This window comes from Chenopodium quinoa, unplaced genomic scaffold (genome assembly GCF_001683475.1).
Source record: "Chenopodium quinoa cultivar QQ74 unplaced genomic scaffold, ASM168347v1, whole genome shotgun sequence".
Classification (NCBI taxonomy): domain Eukaryota; kingdom Viridiplantae; phylum Streptophyta; class Magnoliopsida; order Caryophyllales; family Amaranthaceae; genus Chenopodium; species Chenopodium quinoa.
In genome coordinates this window covers 6,397,173-6,415,641 of record NW_018742205.1, presented here as the reverse complement: position 1 = coordinate 6,415,641, position 18,469 = coordinate 6,397,173, and the positions used below count along the sequence as shown (strand labels likewise).

At 41.3% G+C, this 18,469-nt stretch overlaps 2 protein-coding genes across 2 annotated transcripts; both read right to left on the bottom strand.

Annotated features, from left to right (window-relative positions):
* Positions 1-6,664: 6,664 nt before the first annotated feature.
* On the bottom strand, positions 6,665-9,498 carry LOC110732691 (nexilin-like). Its single transcript, XM_021912672.1, has 5 exons — positions 9,319-9,498; positions 8,369-8,629; positions 8,032-8,289; positions 6,941-7,462; positions 6,665-6,895 (listed from the first exon to the last, which is right to left on the bottom strand). Exons 1-5 carry the CDS (start codon positions 9,496-9,498, stop codon positions 6,665-6,667), a joined length of 1,452 nt encoding a protein of 483 aa, XP_021768364.1.
* A 659-nt stretch (positions 9,499-10,157) lies between these two features.
* On the bottom strand, positions 10,158-12,611 carry LOC110730835 (cationic peroxidase 1-like). The gene is made up of 4 exons (XM_021910663.1): positions 12,254-12,611; positions 11,516-11,707; positions 11,213-11,378; positions 10,158-10,782 (listed from the first exon to the last, which is right to left on the bottom strand). Exons 1-4 carry the CDS (start codon positions 12,455-12,457, stop codon positions 10,379-10,381), a joined length of 966 nt encoding a protein of 321 aa, XP_021766355.1. The 5' UTR covers positions 12,458-12,611; the 3' UTR covers positions 10,158-10,378.
* Between the last annotated feature and the right edge of the window lie 5,858 nt (positions 12,612-18,469).

The window sequence follows — 18,469 nt, the reverse complement described above, 5'->3', positions numbered from 1 at the left end:
CTCCCGAAACGCTCAAAAGTGCCACTTGAGGGGTCTAACCCATCAAGTTAACCAAGCCTCCATCCGAGGTCCGCAGTCTTCGGTGCCGAACATTACGTTCACAGCCGAAGACTGTCGGGGGATGGCATACCCCCATGATGATCCGCTGGTAATCATCACTGGGATTACTAACCACAATGTCTGGCGGACCTTCGTCGACGGTGGTAGTGGAGCAAACATCCTCTTTCGGGATGCTTTCGACCAACTGAAGTTTCGGTCTAAGGACCTAAGTCCAGTACCTTACCCGGTAACTGGATTTAACGGTTCTGCGACATACCCAGATGGGAAAATCACACTTTCCGTCACCATCGGCAGAGATCGAGCAGCTCGGAACGTGATTGCCGAATTTTTAATCATGGACGTTCCATCTGTTTATAATGTGATCATGGGGAGACCCATGATCCATCATATTCAAGGAGTGGTAGGCCTCCACGTACCATCAAATGATGATATATGTTTCTGACGAAGGCCACTTCGAAAGAATTCAGGGAAGCTAAGAGGCTGCCCGAAAATGCAACTACCTTAAGCCATCCAACGAGCGTCGTGAAGACAAGGATGATGAGGTAAAAGAAAAGGAGAAAGACCGAAGCACCAAGAAGCAGAAAGGCTTAAGTGCTTCCGCTTAGGTGACCCTTGCCCAAGAAAAATCTAAGGGAAAAGGAAAGGCTGGCTCCTCACCCGAACCAAAGGATTCGGAAAGCCAGTTGAAGTCTGGAATGCCTGTCGACATAGATAGCAGGCCAAATTGTGAAGAGTCTGGTTTCAAAACAACAAAACTAGACCAGCAAACTAATTTAATAGAATTGACCGAAGGAGACCTAGAAAAATGTGTCAGCATCGGGCTCGGGCTTCATCCGAACATCCGAGTTGAACTTATCTAACTCCTTCGGGATAACAGAGATGTGTTTGTTTTCTTAGCAGCAGATATGCCTAGGATTGATCCAAACCTCATTTCCCACAAGGTAAACGTTGACCCTACCTGTCGACCGGTTAAGCAGAAGAAGCGGAATTACTCAGCTAATAAGAATCGAGACATCGTAGTCGAAATAAAAAAAACTTCTGGATACAGGTTTCATCGAACACTGTCAATATCCAGAATGGCTAGCGAATGTGGTGATGGTTCAGAAGGCAAATGGCACCTGAAGAATGTACGTTGACTTCACGATCGAGCAAAAACGACAATTCGTTATGAACGCCAAGGTGTACAACTACAAAATGATGCCCTTCGAATTGAAAAATGTCGGGGTAACATATCAAAGGCTGGTTGATCAGGTCTTCGCCGAGCAAAAATGCCGCAACATGGAAGTCTATGTTGACGATTCCATCGTCAAAAGCAAAGAGGATAAGGGCCATGTCGCAGACCTGGCCGAAACGTTCGCCACCCTTAGAAAACACCAAATAAAGCTAAATCCGAAGAAGTGTGTCTTCAGAGTGAAGTCAAGAAAGTTCCTAGGCTTCATGGTCAGCAAAAGGGGGATTGATGCCAATCCCACCAAAGTATAAGTAGTGCTCAATCTTCCCGAGCCAAAAACAAAGAGAGATGTTAAGTGCCTCATTGGGAGAATGATAGCCTTGTCCAGGTTCATCTCCAGAGCCTCGGATAAGGGGTTACCCTTCTTCAAAGCGTTGAAGCTCCCAAAAACCAAAGAGCTTATCTTAAAGATGAGCAAAAAGAAGCCTTCAAGTAGCTTCGTGAGCACCTGACTCAACTCCCAACGCTGGCTCGCCCAGCTGAAGGGAAAACTTTATACTTATACGTGGCAGTTAGCCCTACACCATAAGCGCAGTTCTGTTGAAGGAAGAAGACAAAGTCCAGAAGTTGATCTACTTCGGTAGCCACACTCTAACGGATGCCGAGACCCGCTACCCCCTGCTCGAAAAAGTTGCATATGAAGTAGTGGTAGTCGCTCGGAAGCTGAGGCTCTATTTTGATTATCATCAAATAGTGGTCTTAACTGATCATCGTTGGAAAATGTCCTCTGTAAAGTGGAAAAATTTGGTAGGCTGGCAAAGTGGGCCTTTGATCTCACTAAGTTCAACATTAGCTACCAGCCGAGGACAACCATCAAGGTACAAGCTCTAGCGGACTTTCTGGCCAAATGCTTTTACTAGGAAGTTCTAGACGAAGGAAAGAAGACCTGGACCTTTTTTCAGATGGATCCTCCAGTGTAAATGGTTCGAGGGTGGGGATAGTACTTATCTCTCCTGAAGGCAAGTCCTTTGAGTATGCACTTAAATTTCATTGCGAGCTTCGAACAACGAAGCAGAATATGAGGCAGCGATCGCTGGCCTAGATTTGTGCATATTGTTGGAAGCCGAGCATGTCTGCCTGAAAACAGACTCTTAGCTCGTTGCAAATCAGATCCGAGGTGAGTACAAGCCGAAAGAGCTCTTGAGGATCGCTTACCTCGCAAAAATCAAAACGATAATTGCAAAGTTGAGAACTTTTGAAGTCGAGCTGATCCCAAGGGGTCAAAACGCACAAGCCGATGCACTTTCCAAACTTACAAGTTCAACTCTAACCGAGCTGAACCGATCTATTTATGTGGAGGTGCGGCAAGAAAGAAGTGTCGACGAAGCACTTGAAGTCTGTTGTGTCGTACATAAATCGAGCTAGATGGATCCCATCCTAGCTTACAAACTTCAGGGAGAAATTCCTGAAGACAGAAACTTAGCCTCCAAGCTGAAGGGAATCAGCTCAAGATTCATCGTCTTAAGAGGAGAGCTACTAAAACAATCCTTCTCAACGCCACTGCTGAAATGTGTGGGACCAACAGATGTTGATTACATCCTCGGGAAAATCCACCTCGGCATTTGCGAAAACCACATCAGGGGGAGAGCACTAGCCCACAAGGCATTAAGGGTAGGACACTACTGGCCCACCATGATCCTAGATGCTAAGGAGCTGGTCAGAAAATGCAAAAATGTCAGAAATTCGCACTAGTTATCCATCAGCCATCCGAAGATCTCCAGCCGATTCTGAATCCTCTTCCATCTGCTCAATGGGGTCTGGATATTTTGAGCCGTTTCCCGATGCTTCGTACCAGAAAAGATGGCGGATAGTCGGTATCGACTATTTCAGCAAATGGGTCGAGGCCGAGGAAGCCTCGAACATCACAGAGCAAACTGTTCAAAAATTTATCTAGCAGAATATAATTACTCGCTTCGGAATTCCGAAGGTCTTTGTCTTTGATCATGGGAGGCAATTTGACAATCTGCCGCTGAGGCGTTACACTGACCAATTCGTTATCAAGTTGGCCTATTCTGCGGTTTGCCATCCGCAAAGTAACGGTCAAGCCGAGGCAGCAAGCAAGAAGATTCTCAACGCACTCAAGAAGAGGGTTGAGGATCAAAAGTCCAAGTGGATAGAGTAACTCCTAGGAACCCTCTGGTCACTTCAGACAACCGAAAAAGAGGCTACGGGACATTCGCCATTTGAGCTGGTGTATGGATCCGAAACCGTTCTTCCAGTGGAAATCGGCACAGAAAGTCTGCGGGTGCACCACTTCTCAACCGAAGAAAATGAACAACTCATGAAAGAGTCCCTCGATTTTGTGGATGAGATCAGAGGTTTGGCCGGAGACAGAATGACTGTATACAAACAAAGTATCAACAAGTTCTACAAACGAAGGGTCAATGCATGACCACTCAAGAATGGGGACTTGGTTCTTTGGAATGCTGCAACAGTGCAAAAAAAGCCGCGTTCATTGGAAGCTCTCAGCCACTTGGGAGGGACCCTATGAAATTTATGATGAACTTCAACCCGGAACCTACCGATTTTGTCAGTTGGATAAAACCGAGTTGAAGAACCACTAGAACGCCGATGTATTGAAAAAATATCATGTGTAAGCCCTTCGGGGGAAGAACAATCTATGTAAGTACATCTTTTGAAATTAATGAGGGGCCACTGAGCCACCACTCTTATCAATTTCGCAAGTTTCTATTTTCTGTCTTCTATGTTTTTTGAAAAAAGGTTTTACTTCTGCACTGTCCGAAGTATAGCCCAACAGTGGCACTTTACATCGGATTTCCGCCAAACCTACCTAACAGGGAACAATGATTTCACAATCGAAGTATAGCCGTATGAAGGCACGGTACTTCGGACAAGCCAGTTCCTTGGGGAAAAGAGGCCGTGGACAAATCTAAAGCATAGCCAATCACTGGCATTGTGCTTCAGAGGAGTTATATCCGAGACATTTCCAAACACTAGCATTGTGCTTCGGATAGTCATCCCCTCAAAAAAATTTCAAGGATCGAGAGAATACTGCTCTCGGAGTCTGAGACTTCTACTCAGTTGGAAAAGGAAACAAGGCAGTTGGAAAAGAACTAAGAAAAAGATCAAGGCAGTTGGAAAAGGAAACAAGGCATTTCAAGCAGACAGATTATGCTTGGGCAACCGAGCTACATAAAATCAAGTTCAATTGTAGACGCCTGATTGTGTCTTCCTAAAAACCAATCCCAGTGATGAGTACCTTTCACGTCTTTGATTATCGAGTTCGGTGAAGAGTTGAAGAGTCTCATGAAGTTCCCTTTAGTCTTGACCATTCTAACCTTTTCTAAAACGTTTTTAGCCAAAATCATTCATTTCGTGTCTTAAAATCATTCTTTTCGTGTCCTTTATATAAAAACGTCCAAACCAATTTATTTTGGTCCATAATCCGGGTCCAATGATTGTGTATTTGGATAGGGCTTGAAAAGATATTTCTAACGATATATTATAAGCCCAAATCCGAGTTATAACGAGGAAGTTATGGCAAAAATACTAAACTGGGCCCAAATCGAGCTTTATATGCAGACCCAATGATCATGTGGAGGGTCCATTATATTTCTAAAACCATTAGGATTTATCCTAATATTTTAGAATCTTATAGAAGGTTGTTTTATATTTTAATTATCCTGTTTTGAAAAGATAATGATTAAGGATTTTATTTCGAATAAAATGAGTGTTTTTAATAGATTTAATTCTGATAAAGTAAGGATAAGTACGAATATTCGACTAACCCAATTTCATTGGAAGTCGGATTCTGTACGAGCCTTATCTTCTGAAAAGCATCAAGCAGCGATGAAAGCATCGCGCCGCGATATCCCCATCGCGACGCGATGAATCCATCGCCACGCAATGAAACCTGTTTAATTCCGGATGTAATTCAGATCCTTTTCTAATTTTTTCGGTCGTTTTTTCTCTATAAATAGGGGATTATTTCCGCCGTTTTCATTCACCAACAATCATCATCTAATCCTATCTTTAAGCTTTAAGCTTCTCTCTCTCACTTTCTTAGCCTTAGCCTAAACACCTCACACACCATACGACCTTTGCGAGACTTGAATACTCCAAGCCCTTCTCGAAGTTGCCTTCGACCTCGATGTGCAAGGTTGATAGTTTTGAGGGTTTGGTCCCAAACCTCTATTTCAATTCATATTTGATTAATCTACTTTATTTGATTTACTCTTTATTGAAGTTACTAACTAACTCGTGTATTGTTTTGATAGAAAGAGGTACGAGGCATCAAAGTGAGTAGATCTGCTATCCTTATTACTTTGATATAGAAATCATGCTTTGGATATTATTTTAATGTCTAGTATCATGTTAGGATGTCTTTATGATTTCTAGTATCATGTCAGGATGTCTTTATGATTTCTAGTATCATGTTAGGTTGTTATTTTAATATTTCTAATATCATGCTAGTATCATGTTGAGGCTAATGCTTTGATTTTTATTTAGTGACATGTCAGGGTTTGTTATTAATCCGTTTGGTATCATGCCTAGGATCTTGCTAATATTATATTGGAGATATTGCTTTATAATTATGATGATGATTGTTGTGTCAATTATAATTATTATGTTGCTTGATTATTCATGATTTATTGTTATTGCTTGATCACGCCCTCTTTCTTGCAGGTTTAAAGTGAATTTGTACTTGAATTGCTTAATAAGATAATTAATAATTTGTTTTAGGATTAATATGATTTTAATTCAAGTGATCGCCAATAATAGATTTATTTGTGCATTAAGAATCAACCAACATAGATTAAACTGGTTTAGGGCTAACTTGTTGATTGTATGTTGATCGGAAAGTGCACATGAATATCATAAGCATTAAGTAGAGACCGATTTAGGGCAGGTTCAATATCTTTTAGGTTGGATTCGTACCATCATCCTCGAATATCCAGTCATGGTTCTGGACCACTATGGCCTGGAGTTAGCGATCTCCATGATCGTGAATGGGGTGTAACCTTCACACCCGTGAACGGTTTACAAGTTCCTAAAACTTGTTGGCTACTCTTTTATCTCTAGCTTCTTTCCCTTTGGACGCCACCATGCTTAAGTGCATGATCACAGTGGGGCTCAAAGTTGAGTGTTGAAATATTCCCTACATCAATAAACTCAAAGAAACCAAATACTAATCGGCAGCCGTCCACAAGACGGATAAAAACAAGCTGCCGAACTAAGTACCACTACTCAAAAACAAAAAGAAGGCAAAGTTTGTACATCAAGGCAAGCTGAAACAAAAAGGTTCAAAAGGAAAAAACAGATCGGCATAGTTTAAAATTAACAGCAAAATGACCCGCAAGATTCTGTAGACGACTGCCCGAATTCCTATACTTCAGTATCCGCTAGATTGGGCTAAAGAGGACAATCTTGGCCACTGGAAATTGAAGAAGTTGAGGATGAAGCAAGATGAACTAAAGCCTTTTCAAACTCCAGCTTTTGAGCTGCTTCCTTCTCTGTCCTTTCAGCCTCTTCCTCCTCTCGGGCCTCAACCTCTACCTGACGAGCCAGGAAGTCGACTTCAGCTTGGCTGGCCTCCCTCGGATGAACATCCTTCTCATCTGAGGCCCAAGCCTCCACTTGATCCTAGTTGATGTTGGGCTCAGCATGGAAAGCCAACCGCCGAGTTACGTTGAACCCGTTCTCGTAGCCCTCGTTATACTCAGCTTGGGTATAAATCCGCACCGTCAATAGTTGCTGAGCCTTTTCAAGTTCAGCTTGAGTGTTGGAGGATTCTTCTTGCTGCGCTTTTAATTGATCATAGAGTCGTTGAATTTCATTTCTTAGATCAGTCTTTTCCTTCAACGACTTCTTCTCGGCTGTAAAAGATTTCTGCCGAAAATCCTTAGCCATTTTGTGCTTCTCGCTTTTAAGCTCTCGAGTTCGGGACTCAAGGCTAGGGATCTCCTCGACTTCGTACTTCCTCAGCAATTCTGCTCCTTGATCCATGAGTCGGAACAAATTCTTCTCCAAGTCTTGACGGACAATATCAGCATTCGTCTGGAGATCCTTTATGTCAGCCCTGGCCCTTGCGACCTTTTCCTCGGCGGCTCTGGCTCTAAGCCTAGCGAGGTTAGCTTGACATTCGGCCTCTTCATGTTTGAGCCTCAGCTTCTCATTCATCTCCACAGCCAGAGTGTGGTTCTGAATAGCCTGTAGAGGTTAGGAAACAGTTAACCGAAGTAAAAGAGTTGCAGAAAAAAAAAATTAAAAAAAAAACTGAAAGAAAAGCTTAAGTACAAGAGACTTCACCTGCATCAGCAGCCTCTAAGTCTCAGCAAAAGGGTTAGGCACCCTTACGCTAGGCTTGGTTATCCCAGCAATTGCCCTAAGAGACCAAGTTTTGGCTCTCTCCAGCTCGGGCAGGCCAAACAAGTCGCCAAAGAACGAGACAGTCGAATCTTGATGCGACCATAGGATGTTTCGGGTGCTGTCGAGGACATGAAACAATGGAGCCGATTCGAACCCCATGTCTACTGACTGGAAGGTTCGGAAGGAGTTGTCCACAGAAGTTGAAGGCACGCCGCCCTTCTCAACCTTGGCTCCCTTCTCGGTTTCAACACCCTCCAAGGTTTCAGCATTGAAACCCTCGGGCTTACCATCTTAGACCTACACCTCTCCTTCAAGATGGACTATCAGGTTGTCCAGGGCATCAACTTCTTGCTGGATCTCGTCCGCAAAAGGCTCGGCCAGATGCCATGGAGAGGGAGAAGGAGTCGAACTCTTGGACTGAACCTCTTAAGCCTCGACCAGCGGCTCGGAAGGAGAAACTCAGCCTTCTTTTCAGCAGGACCGGGAGAAACGATCTGTTCTTCCAACTTCTCTTCCTGAGTCCGAGGCTTCTTAGCAGGCACATGGGCAGCTTGAAATTGCCCTGGTCTAATAATGGTCCTCCGCTTCGGCCTGGTTATTTCTTCGCCTGAGGACAACTCCTGGACAGTTTTAACATGTTTGTCCTTTTTCTCTTCTTCCTCGTCTGACTGCAGAAGAAGGAACAAGGGGGCAAAGAGCCATATAAGTATAAAAAAAACAACAAAGAAGTTAGGTTCGAAAGTTTACCGAATTATTGAGCAGACGCTCATCTTCGTCTTCACTTCCTTCAACTCCTGGAGCAATTGTTTCAGCTCGCTCGACAATAGGAGCAGAAGTCCCAGCAGCAGCGGAACTCTCAGCAGTAGTAGAAGCACGAGCTGTAGCAGCTTGTTCCTCGGCAGTCAGAACAAAGAAGTGGTCACTCTTCTTCCACCAAGGTTTTTGTTGCTGATACTCTGCTGCGTTGACTCTTTGAAACCTCTTCTCGTGTAAACTAAGAGGCTGATCCTTCGAATCAGTGATCTTCAGAGTATTGGTGATCTAATCACTTGGATCCCTCTCCTGAGTGATCCCGAGCACCTCATAATCGATGCCCGAGTTCTCTTCGTGCAGCACTGAAAAGACTTTTCAACAGTTAGCTTCGGCGAAGAAAATAATCATCGAAGAACAAAAGAAATAAATAATAGTCCTCGACCCCAGCCGAGCTCCTTAACGCCTTGGTATCTTCGGTTGAGGCCGACAACAACAAGCATATTCTCTTAGAAGATGTAATGGCAACAGGGCATCCAAGAAGTAGGGACAGTCTTCATTCAGCCAGCAGCCCCGCGCACGGTGGACCGGCCGAAATGTTCCATTTTCTTCAGGTTCGCCTCCGAGAATTCATCAGGATCAATGCTGGCCATTTCGGGATCAGGCTGCCTCAGATACCTCGGCGCACTGAAATAATTTGGGCGTTCTTCGTCCTGGGGCACCCTTACCCAGAACCATTGACCCCTCCAGTCCTTGTCCGAGGTATCATTCGGCCAAACCGAAAGGTAGCCTTTTTCATCCTCAATCTTCCACTAACTAGGACCATGGTTATTGTTGTCGTTGACATTCGGGACTAGCTTATGCGTGCAACGGAAGCAATGGGCGCTCGGCGTAAGCCCGAAAAGCAAACACACCTAAAGATACGACATCAACCTTCGTATGCTTACAGGGTTTAGCTGGCACAACAAGTTGTTGTACCCATTTAGTACAAAAGTTACAAAATAATGAAGTGGGAGCCTAAGCCCGTACTGCAACTGACGGGTGTAAACCCCAATGTAACCTGGCGGAGGGCGGTGAATCCTTTCATCTGAATAGGGCATTCGGCACCAAAACCGATATTCCTCCATAATTTCGTAGCAAATCTCAATTTTCTTGGTAAAGTAGAACTCGGCGTCGTTCCCAATCCACCAGCCTTAAGGGGGAGACGACATAATGCCCACGTTCACCACCTGGTCTAGCCATTCCCTTTCCTCAGGAGACAGAGGCCTAGATGCTGAAGCCACGCATTAGTCGGAGGTGCTAGCAGATCCCGAAGCCCGAGGCGGCAAATTCGTTAAAGGAACGACACTAATTGCAGAGCCGCTGAAAGTGGCGGCAACACTAGTCCTAGCCCTAGGGTTCTGGTCGCTGGGGGGAGGCATCATCGCCAAGGGGCGATTCCGCCGCAAAGACAATTGTGAAACCTCTTCGTCTTTTTTAATGCTCGGCTTAGCTTCCACCTTTTGCTTTCCATGGTTGCCGGCCATTTTTTTATGGTGGTGGTGCGATAAAACGAAAAAATTGGGGGGAGGGGGTTAGTCAAAAATAAGAAAACTGAAGAAAATTATGAGAAAATTATCTTGATCAGACGCGGAATTTGTTGATCTGTAAGTTCGGAGCAACAAATTTCATTTTTGAACTTTGGATGGCTGAATACGAGTGAGAAAAGAAAAAGGTTTTAGCAGCGGTGATTAGCGAGAAGGAATTCGAAATTAGTAAAAGGAAATGAGGAAAGAATGTGGGACGAGTAGCTTAAATACCTTTCATAAATTTATTAGTCCATAACCATATTGGAATAAAGTATTATATTAATGACAGTTACTTGTGTACACCTTTTTTCGATGATTGTAATCATACAATTGACCTTACATATATTCTTTTTTATATTTAGTCCATACATCACACAAGTTCAAAGGCTCGAATAAATTATATACAAGAGCTAGGTTGAACATTCATCTATAGCAAGCTTCAAGCTTTTGGAGCATTGACCTTCCTACAGTTAGTTCTAACCTCTCCTTTGTTTCCGGTAAGAACACCAGTTTGTCCAAACTTTGTTATTGCCGTAACATATTGCTTGAAAAAGATATCCTGATTTGAACTATAATTCGCGACTATTGCATCTGTGATTCCTCCCTTTCCGGTGTATAATTCTTGATCTATGGCAAGAAGACCTTTTTGTTGCAACAAGTTTTTGAAGTATGCATTGTCAAACACATATGGAGTGGTGGAGTCGATTGGTATACGTTCGCTATCGTTTCCTACCTTGGGGCAATGTGCTTGCATTGCCTTCGCGAAGGCAGGATTTATGTTCTTATCGTCATAGATATGCTTTCGGAATGTTAAGCATCTTGCCCTACCAATTGTGTGAGACCCTGTACTCAATAAACAACTTTAGTAAAATTTACAATTTATGACTCTTTTTGATATAGTTTTAGGTCGATATCTCCCATCATGTCTATAAAATTAGTACATTGTGTATACTCTCTCCATTTCATTATATAGGATCACTTATCATTTTTTACGGGAGACAAGTTTCGCAGTATAGGGAGTGTATATAATTTTCTTACAAGGTATTTCAATTTGGGAAAGTAAAAAAAAAAAAATGTAAAAGGTGACATATAAGCTTTGCATTAAGGTAATTAATATATTAAAAAAAAAGAGGTAATTAAAGGTACTATAGTTACATGAATAAATCACTATATTAGGATGGACTGAATACTAGATAAGTAATAACTAATCACATAAAACTATGTGCATAATTGAAGAAATTGCCTCCTTTGTGAATAAGAGAAGGGAAATTACCTGTCAAAGCCACAAATTCTTCCATTGTATAGCCTTGTTGTTTAAAGGCCATAACTAGAGCTTGTAAATTCGCATTAAAGAGAGAACCTAAGGTGTCAGTCAACATTCTATGTGGTTCAGTTGAATCTCTTCTTCCTAATGGTAATGCCCATGTTGGTCCACCGAGCTAGATAATTCATGAGCAATAAGAAAGAAATCAATTGAAGAGAAAATTCATCATAGTAACTTAATAGTATTTATCGATAAATTAACAAACAAATTAATGATCAAGGTGCAACATGAAAAATATTACGATAATCATACCGTGACAACAGAGTCTCGAGCAGCCGCTGCTAAGATATCAGCACATGATACAACACCAGGACATGTTTTTTCTAGTCGAGCTTTGATCCTATCAATGACTTCGTATCCCCAAGTTGAATTTACATTTATTAAGGAAGACTTTTCCCCAGGTGTCTTTGGTGTGTCGTCGAGTAAAATTGATCCATCACATCCCTAATTATTCATCAAATATTAAGCTACAATCTTTTGTTTTAACTTATGACACAGAATGATACATATATATATATATATATATATATATATATATATATATATATATATATATAAAATAAAGAAGTAAATTTACCATTTATATAATAATATGATGATTTGATGAAAGGAAAAAAAAAATAAAAAAATTAAAGCTTACATATATCAGAGTGAAATTTCACAATAATATATCACGTTCTCTAAAACTTGAAGAAGTTGACCCTCCCTCTCATGTGTCCAGGGAGAAGAAAATGTGGAAGATTATATAATTACATTTGAATGTATAATAGACATGATTTTAATTTATGGTAAGAATTCTAACTCTAATAAGAGTAATAAGGAGGATATTGACATGGTGAATTAATACTGCATGGAAAAATCAATCAATTTTTGTTCACATATTTTTCCCCTAGGACCAATTTTATGATCCGTAAATTAGCTTTATTGTGCACAACTTATATATGTATATAACAAAATTTTGAACACTAACTTCTAAGATGTTAGACTTACACCAACTCCACAATCATGGAAATGAAGATGAAGAAGAGATCCACCCATGCCAGGTTCTTTCTTTATTGTTTTCCTAACTTCATCTTTAATTATGCATTTAGCTTGAGGGCATGATTTTGCATAGTAGTTCTCGGACAATTGAGCAAATGCCAATCCGAAAACTACAAAGATTATGCACAATTGAAGCAACAAGGAGGAAGCCATGGAAAAAATTAAAATAGACTAAAGAATATACATAAAATATAAGGAAAATAATAAAAAAAAAATTAAGTTACTATCTTAAATAATAATGTTATATCTATCTAAACTTGTATTTTCTTTCTTTTATAGTGTTTATAAATTATCTACACACTCAATATTTAATGACCATGCTTGTAAAGTGCAATGTAAAACCCTTATTTAGCATATATCTAATTATGAACTTGTCAAATTTAGCGTTTTTTTTTTCGTTTTTGACTCTACAAATAAAACGTAATCTTTGATAAACAACTAATATAAGCAATGCATCTTAGCTAGCAAGTCTATCCTAACAATTAAGAGATTAATGCAATACATGTAAATAATACTTCACAAAAGAAAAAACGAAAATTATGTTTCATGAAAATGATAAACTATAGACCCATATAGTTTTGATGATGATAATTAAACTTCAAACCAAAATTTCCAAGAGTCAGAAATATAAGCTCCGAGTAGCTTAACTTGGAATTAGTTAAGGATTTAGACTTAAATTCTATGAACACAACCATAGATATTAATCAGATCAACACCTTGTCAAGAACGACGGCCTAATTAAAGTGTATCTCAAAAAGAACATGCTCGTATTTTAGGTAGCTTATTGTACATCATGAATTGTACTAAACCTGATATAGCTTTTGTTGTTAGCAAATTAAGTCGTTTATCCAAAGGAGATCACTAGGAAGCGGTTTCAAAAAATGGATCCCATCTTTCAGATGGTGGTTATTCGATTAGGCTTAATTTCTTTTTTTGTTCGTCTTGCCGAAGATTGAACATATAGGGTTTCATAATCCGGAAGTATCTAGAAGACCATATGAGTTTTTTCACACAAACAATTATTCATCAGTGGATCTCAAGCCGAAATAGTGCTAACTCACAAATTGTATTGCTTCAGATGAAGTTTTTTTTTATTAAGGCGATAAATCGTTGATCGAATCTGCGATGTAACTAATTCTTAGGTGATTTGTACTTGTGTTGGAATTTTAAATTTTCTAGGAATGGTTTGTAATTGTTGTTTGACTATATTTTATTAATGAAATCCTTTTCTTGTTGTAAAAAAAAAAATAAAAGAAATGTGAATTGGGTTATCTATAGCAAACACTTGTTTGCATTACACTAAATATCCTGTTGTATTCTTAAGGAATATAGTGATGCAACTTGGATTTAATATTGGCCCCAAGGATTCGAAATCCACAAGTGGATATGTATTTACACTAGGTTGAGGGGCGATGTCTTGGAAGTCATCTAAGCAAACCTGTATTGCTTGATTCACCATGGAGTTTGAATTTAATTATTGCTTTATGATTGATATTATAGTTATGATAATATTTGTCGCAGATTAGGATATGTTTTGTATATATTCTATATCCTTATCGTACTAGGATTACGAGTCTTGTAAAACTCTAAATTTATTGATTAATGGTATACACTCCAATTTGAGGACTTTTCCCGAAATCTAACATGGTATCGCAGCTTTAGGTTTCGATCTAGCTTCCGCAAATTATTTTTTTTTAGCTATAATTAATTCTCATATTGATTGTAGCTTTGTCATATTATACTTTCTCTCACCGATTGCAAGCACTGACATTGTTACTTTAATTAGTTTTTTTTTTTTATTTTATTTGTTGACTTTAGTAAATTGCCTTCAGTATACTTTTTGGTAGTGCGTTGCAATTCATAGCCGAGTTCTTCTAGCAAAGCCAGTAGCAGCGTTTCTCCATGGCAAAGGATGACGACCAGTCCACTCCTCCACCACCACCTCCACCGTCGACGGAGTACCACCCGGCTCTCTCTGTCAACAATATCAAGAACGCAATTTCGTTGATTCTTGATCGGGAAAAAGTTCAATATTCGAACTGGGTTGAACTCTTTGAGGTTCATTGTCATGCCTTTCATGATCTTGACCACATTGATTCATCAATTCCTCGCCCCACTGATATCTCGACATCGCTATGGCTTAGGCTTGACTCCATTGTCAAGCAATGGATTTATGAAACAATTTCTGTGGACCTTCTTCAAACAATCCTTTGCAAGGGAGATTCGGCACAGCAAATTTAGAATAAATTGAGTGATATTTTTCAAGATAACAAAAATACGAAGGGCCGTATATCTTGAGAATCAATTTAATCTCCTTCATCTATTAAATTTTTCTGACATTAGTTCATATTGCCATTTGCCAACAACTCAAGAATCTTAAGGATCAACTTGCCGCGGTTGATCAACCGGTTACGGAACAAAAGCTCGTGATCCGGCACGTCTCTGGCCTCGTCAACACGAATTACAACATCGTAGCCACCATCATTCAACAAACAGACCCCTCCCCTCTTTTAAAACAGCCCGGTCACGCCTCCTTCTCGAGGAAACCCGTCGCTCCAACGATCAAGGCTCACAATCAGCTTCTTTCGTTGCCCAAAATTCCACCACCGCACCCACTAGTGCTGCTCCTACACCGGCTGCATCACCGTCATCGCAGCAGCAGTGTCCCAGTGGTCATAATGCTGGAAGAGGTGGGGGGCGAGGTCGTGGTAGAGGAGGCAATGGCAAGGGGAAAGGCAGGGGTCGTGGGAGAGAGAATGGACAACAGCAGCAACAACAACAAAGTCCAAATCAGCCTATCCAGTGGGGCAATCCATCCCCTTGGGCCCACCAACAACCTCAACAATGGGTAGCAGCTCCTTCTCCATACCCTTAACAGGCTCAATTTCAATATCGGCCCGCACCTAAGCAACAACGGGCTGCATATGTGGCCCAATATCCCTAACACCAATTTCAGGCTCCGTACCAGGCTTATCAAGTCCCTACCCATGGACCGCTCATGACTCCTACTGAGTTGGGGAACTCTTTTGCTACTATGTCTCTTCCGCATGGTACGTGGATTCCGGAGCAACTTCACACATGACCAACAATTCAGGTACTCTCATGTCCCTTTTTAATTTGAGCACCGAAAATCATATTTTAGTTGGTAATGGTAGTCGCATTCTGGTAACGGGTTACGGTCACACCACTTTTCCTAACTCCAAACACCCCCTTACTCTTCGTGATGTTCTTTTAGCACCTCAAATCGTTAAAAACCTTATTTCTGTTCGTAAATTCACTTCTGATAACTTTGTGTCAATTGAATTTGTTCCCTTTAGTTTTTCTGTGAAGGATCTTCGTACGGGGAAGTTAATAACGAGATGCAATAGTTCGGGGGACCTATATCCTGTGACCACTAACACTAGTCCATCCACATGTCTTGCTACCACACTCACTGCTGTCACTACACCCTCTTGGCATGATCCACTACTAGAAAAGAGGCCATTTCCGACGGAAAAATTCCGTCGAAAACACCCTAAATTCCGTCAGAAAACACTGTTTCGACGGAAATTCCGTCGGAACTAGTTGTCAGAACACCCTTTGTAGGTAAAATGGCCAATTCCGTCGGAAACGACTTTTCCGACGGAAATTCCATCGGAACAGTTGTTTCCGACGGAATATTTTTGTCTGAAAAGGAATTCCGGTCACCGGAAAGTCCGTCGGAAATTTTCGACGGAATACAAATCCGCCGGAAACTTCTGACGGAAATTCCGTCGGAAACCGCATTTAAAAAAAAAAAAAAAACCCCGGCACCACCCCAACTACCCTACCCAGCCACCACCTCACCAGGCCAGCCACACCTGCACCCACACCACACCACCCACCAAACCAGCCCACAACACCCACACCACACCACCCACCAAACCAGCCCACACCACACCACACCACACAGCAAACCACCCACCAAACCAGCCACAACACCCACACCACACCACCCACCAAACCAGCCCACACCACAACATACCACCCACCAAACCAGCCCACAGCAACCCACGCCCACGCTCCTAACCCACACCCACGCCCCTAACCCACTGCTGGCCCACCCCAACCACCACTCAGAACCCCCCCCCCCCACCAAGACAACCATCCAGAACCCACCCACCACCCTCATCCTAACCTAACCCGAAAAACATAAAATCAACCCAAATTTGTAAAAAAAATCAACAAAATTCAACCCAAATTTGTAAGAAAAATCAACAAAATAATCGACCAAAATTCGAACAAAAAAAAATCAAACTAAATTCGTACAACACATCAACAACAAAACCAAACCAAATTCGTACATAATATCAAACAAAAAAAATATTAATAACACAAAAACATACCTTAAAATCCAAATTGAATTCGAATTTGGTTTATTAAGGCCAAATTTGACCATGAAAAAGTCTAGATCTAGACTTTTTCATGGTCAAATTTGACCAAAAAACCCATTCATACCTTCACCAAGACCACTCACCATCACACCATCTGCCGGAAACGCCGGAATGCGCCGGAAAAAGCCATAGGCGTATAGAGGAAGGAGAAAGAGAAGGAAGGAGAAGAGAGAGAAAGGGGCGAGGAAGGAGAATGGCCGAGGAAGGAAAAAGAAAAGAGAAGGAAGGAGAAAGAGAAGGAAGGAGAGGAGAAAGAGAAGGAAGGAGAAAGAGAAGGAAAGAGAGGCGTGGAGGAGAGGAGAGAGAAAACCAAAATGTTAGGGGTGGGAGGGGAAACCGGGTTTTGTAGGGTTTTTTAGGTTTGTTTTTTTTTTATTATTTAATTGAATTCCAACGGAATTTTCCGTCGGAAAATTACGTTTCCGACGGAAAATTCGTCGGAACGTTCTGACGGAATTTATTTCCGTAGGAAACATAATGTTCCGACGGATAATTCCCTCGGAACGTTCTGATGGATTTTATTTCCGTCGTAAGATTAAGTTTTCGACGGAAAATTCCGTCGGAATATCCGTAAATTACAACGGATTTTTTTCCGTAGGAATTCCGTCGGAAACTTCCGACAGATTTTAATTCCGTCGGAAATTTCCGACGGATTTCATGTCCGTTGGAACTAGTCTGTCGTAAATTGACCTATTTCTAGTAGTGATCGCCTTGGGCACCCGAGAAATTCAATTTTAAGCTTTCTTCGGTCTAGAAATCATATTTCATGTAATATGGAGCATGATTTTACTTTTTGCAATTCTTGTCAATTAGGAAAACATGTGCGTTTGCCGTTTCATAATTCCAATAGTACTACTTCTACTGCTTTATTCATGTCGATTTTTGGACTTCACCTATTAGTAGCTATCAAGGTCACAAATATTATTTAGTACTATTGGATGATTTTACTCATTTTGTGTGGACTATTCCATTAAAATTCAAATCACAAGCCTTTCAATCTTTTTTGAATTTTAGTGCTTATGTTGTCACTCAATTTGAACGGCCAATTAAATCCTTTCAAAGTGACCATGGTAGAGAAATTGATAATGATCCTTTTAAACTATTTTGTGTCACTAACGGGTTAGTTTTCCGTTTTTCTTGTCCACACACTCATCTCAAAATGGGAAGGCCGAACGCATGATCCGAACCTTGAATAACATCTCCCATACTCTTCTTATTCATGATTCGATTCCTCCTTCCTATTGGGTAGATTCTCTAGAAACGACAACCTATATTCTTAACATCGTGCCTACCAAAGCTCTTGCCAATGGGACTCTCGCTTATGCTTTGTTTCGTATCCGTCCCATGATCATTTACGAGTCTTTGGTTGTCTTTGTTTTCTTAACATATCGGCTACGACCCCTCACGAGTTGGCCCCTAGATCCACTCCATGTGTTTTCTTAGGATATCCAACCAACCATAGAGGTTATAAATGCCTTGACCTTTCCATGCATAAGATCATTAGCACACCCCACTTCTCCCTTACGCACAAATCAACCCAACTCCACTAACCTTCCTATTGGGCCCGCCTCACCAAATTAGTCTACTTCCTCCAATTATTTAAGTTCACCAATCCAACCCATTACTCTAACTACTTGAAATTCCTCAAATATGCCCCCCCATTAAGGGGAATCATGCCCACTCGGCCCACTCACCCCCCACCACCTTCCCCTCGTGTGACTCGTAGTCAATACAAAATTTTTAAACCAAACCC

What these genes read in the sequence shown, in the direction of transcription:
- LOC110732691 (XM_021912672.1), bottom strand. Translation starts at nt 9,498, where the DNA reads ATGGAGGAATATCGGTTTTGGTGCCGAATGCCCTATTCAGATGAAAGG. An exon ending in TTAAGAGGTTCAGTCCAAGA is followed by an intron (nt 7,463 to 8,031) that starts GTTCGACTCCTT and finishes TAACCTCTACAG; the next exon opens with GCTATTCAGAACCACACTCT. An exon ending in GCTACGAGAACGGGTTCAAC is followed by an intron (nt 6,896 to 6,940) that starts GTAACTCGGCGG and finishes AACATCAACTAG; the next exon opens with GATCAAGTGGAGGCTTGGGC.
- LOC110730835 (XM_021910663.1), bottom strand. Translation starts at nt 12,457, where the DNA reads ATGGCTTCCTCCTTGTTGCTTCAATTGTGCATAATCTTTGTAGTTTTC. An exon ending in TCCATGATTGTGGAGTTGGT is followed by an intron (nt 11,708 to 12,253) that starts GTAAGTCTAACA and finishes ATGAATAATTAG; the next exon opens with GGATGTGATGGATCAATTTT. An exon ending in CTCGAGACTCTGTTGTCACG is followed by an intron (nt 11,379 to 11,515) that starts GTATGATTATCG and finishes TGAATTATCTAG; the next exon opens with CTCGGTGGACCAACATGGGC.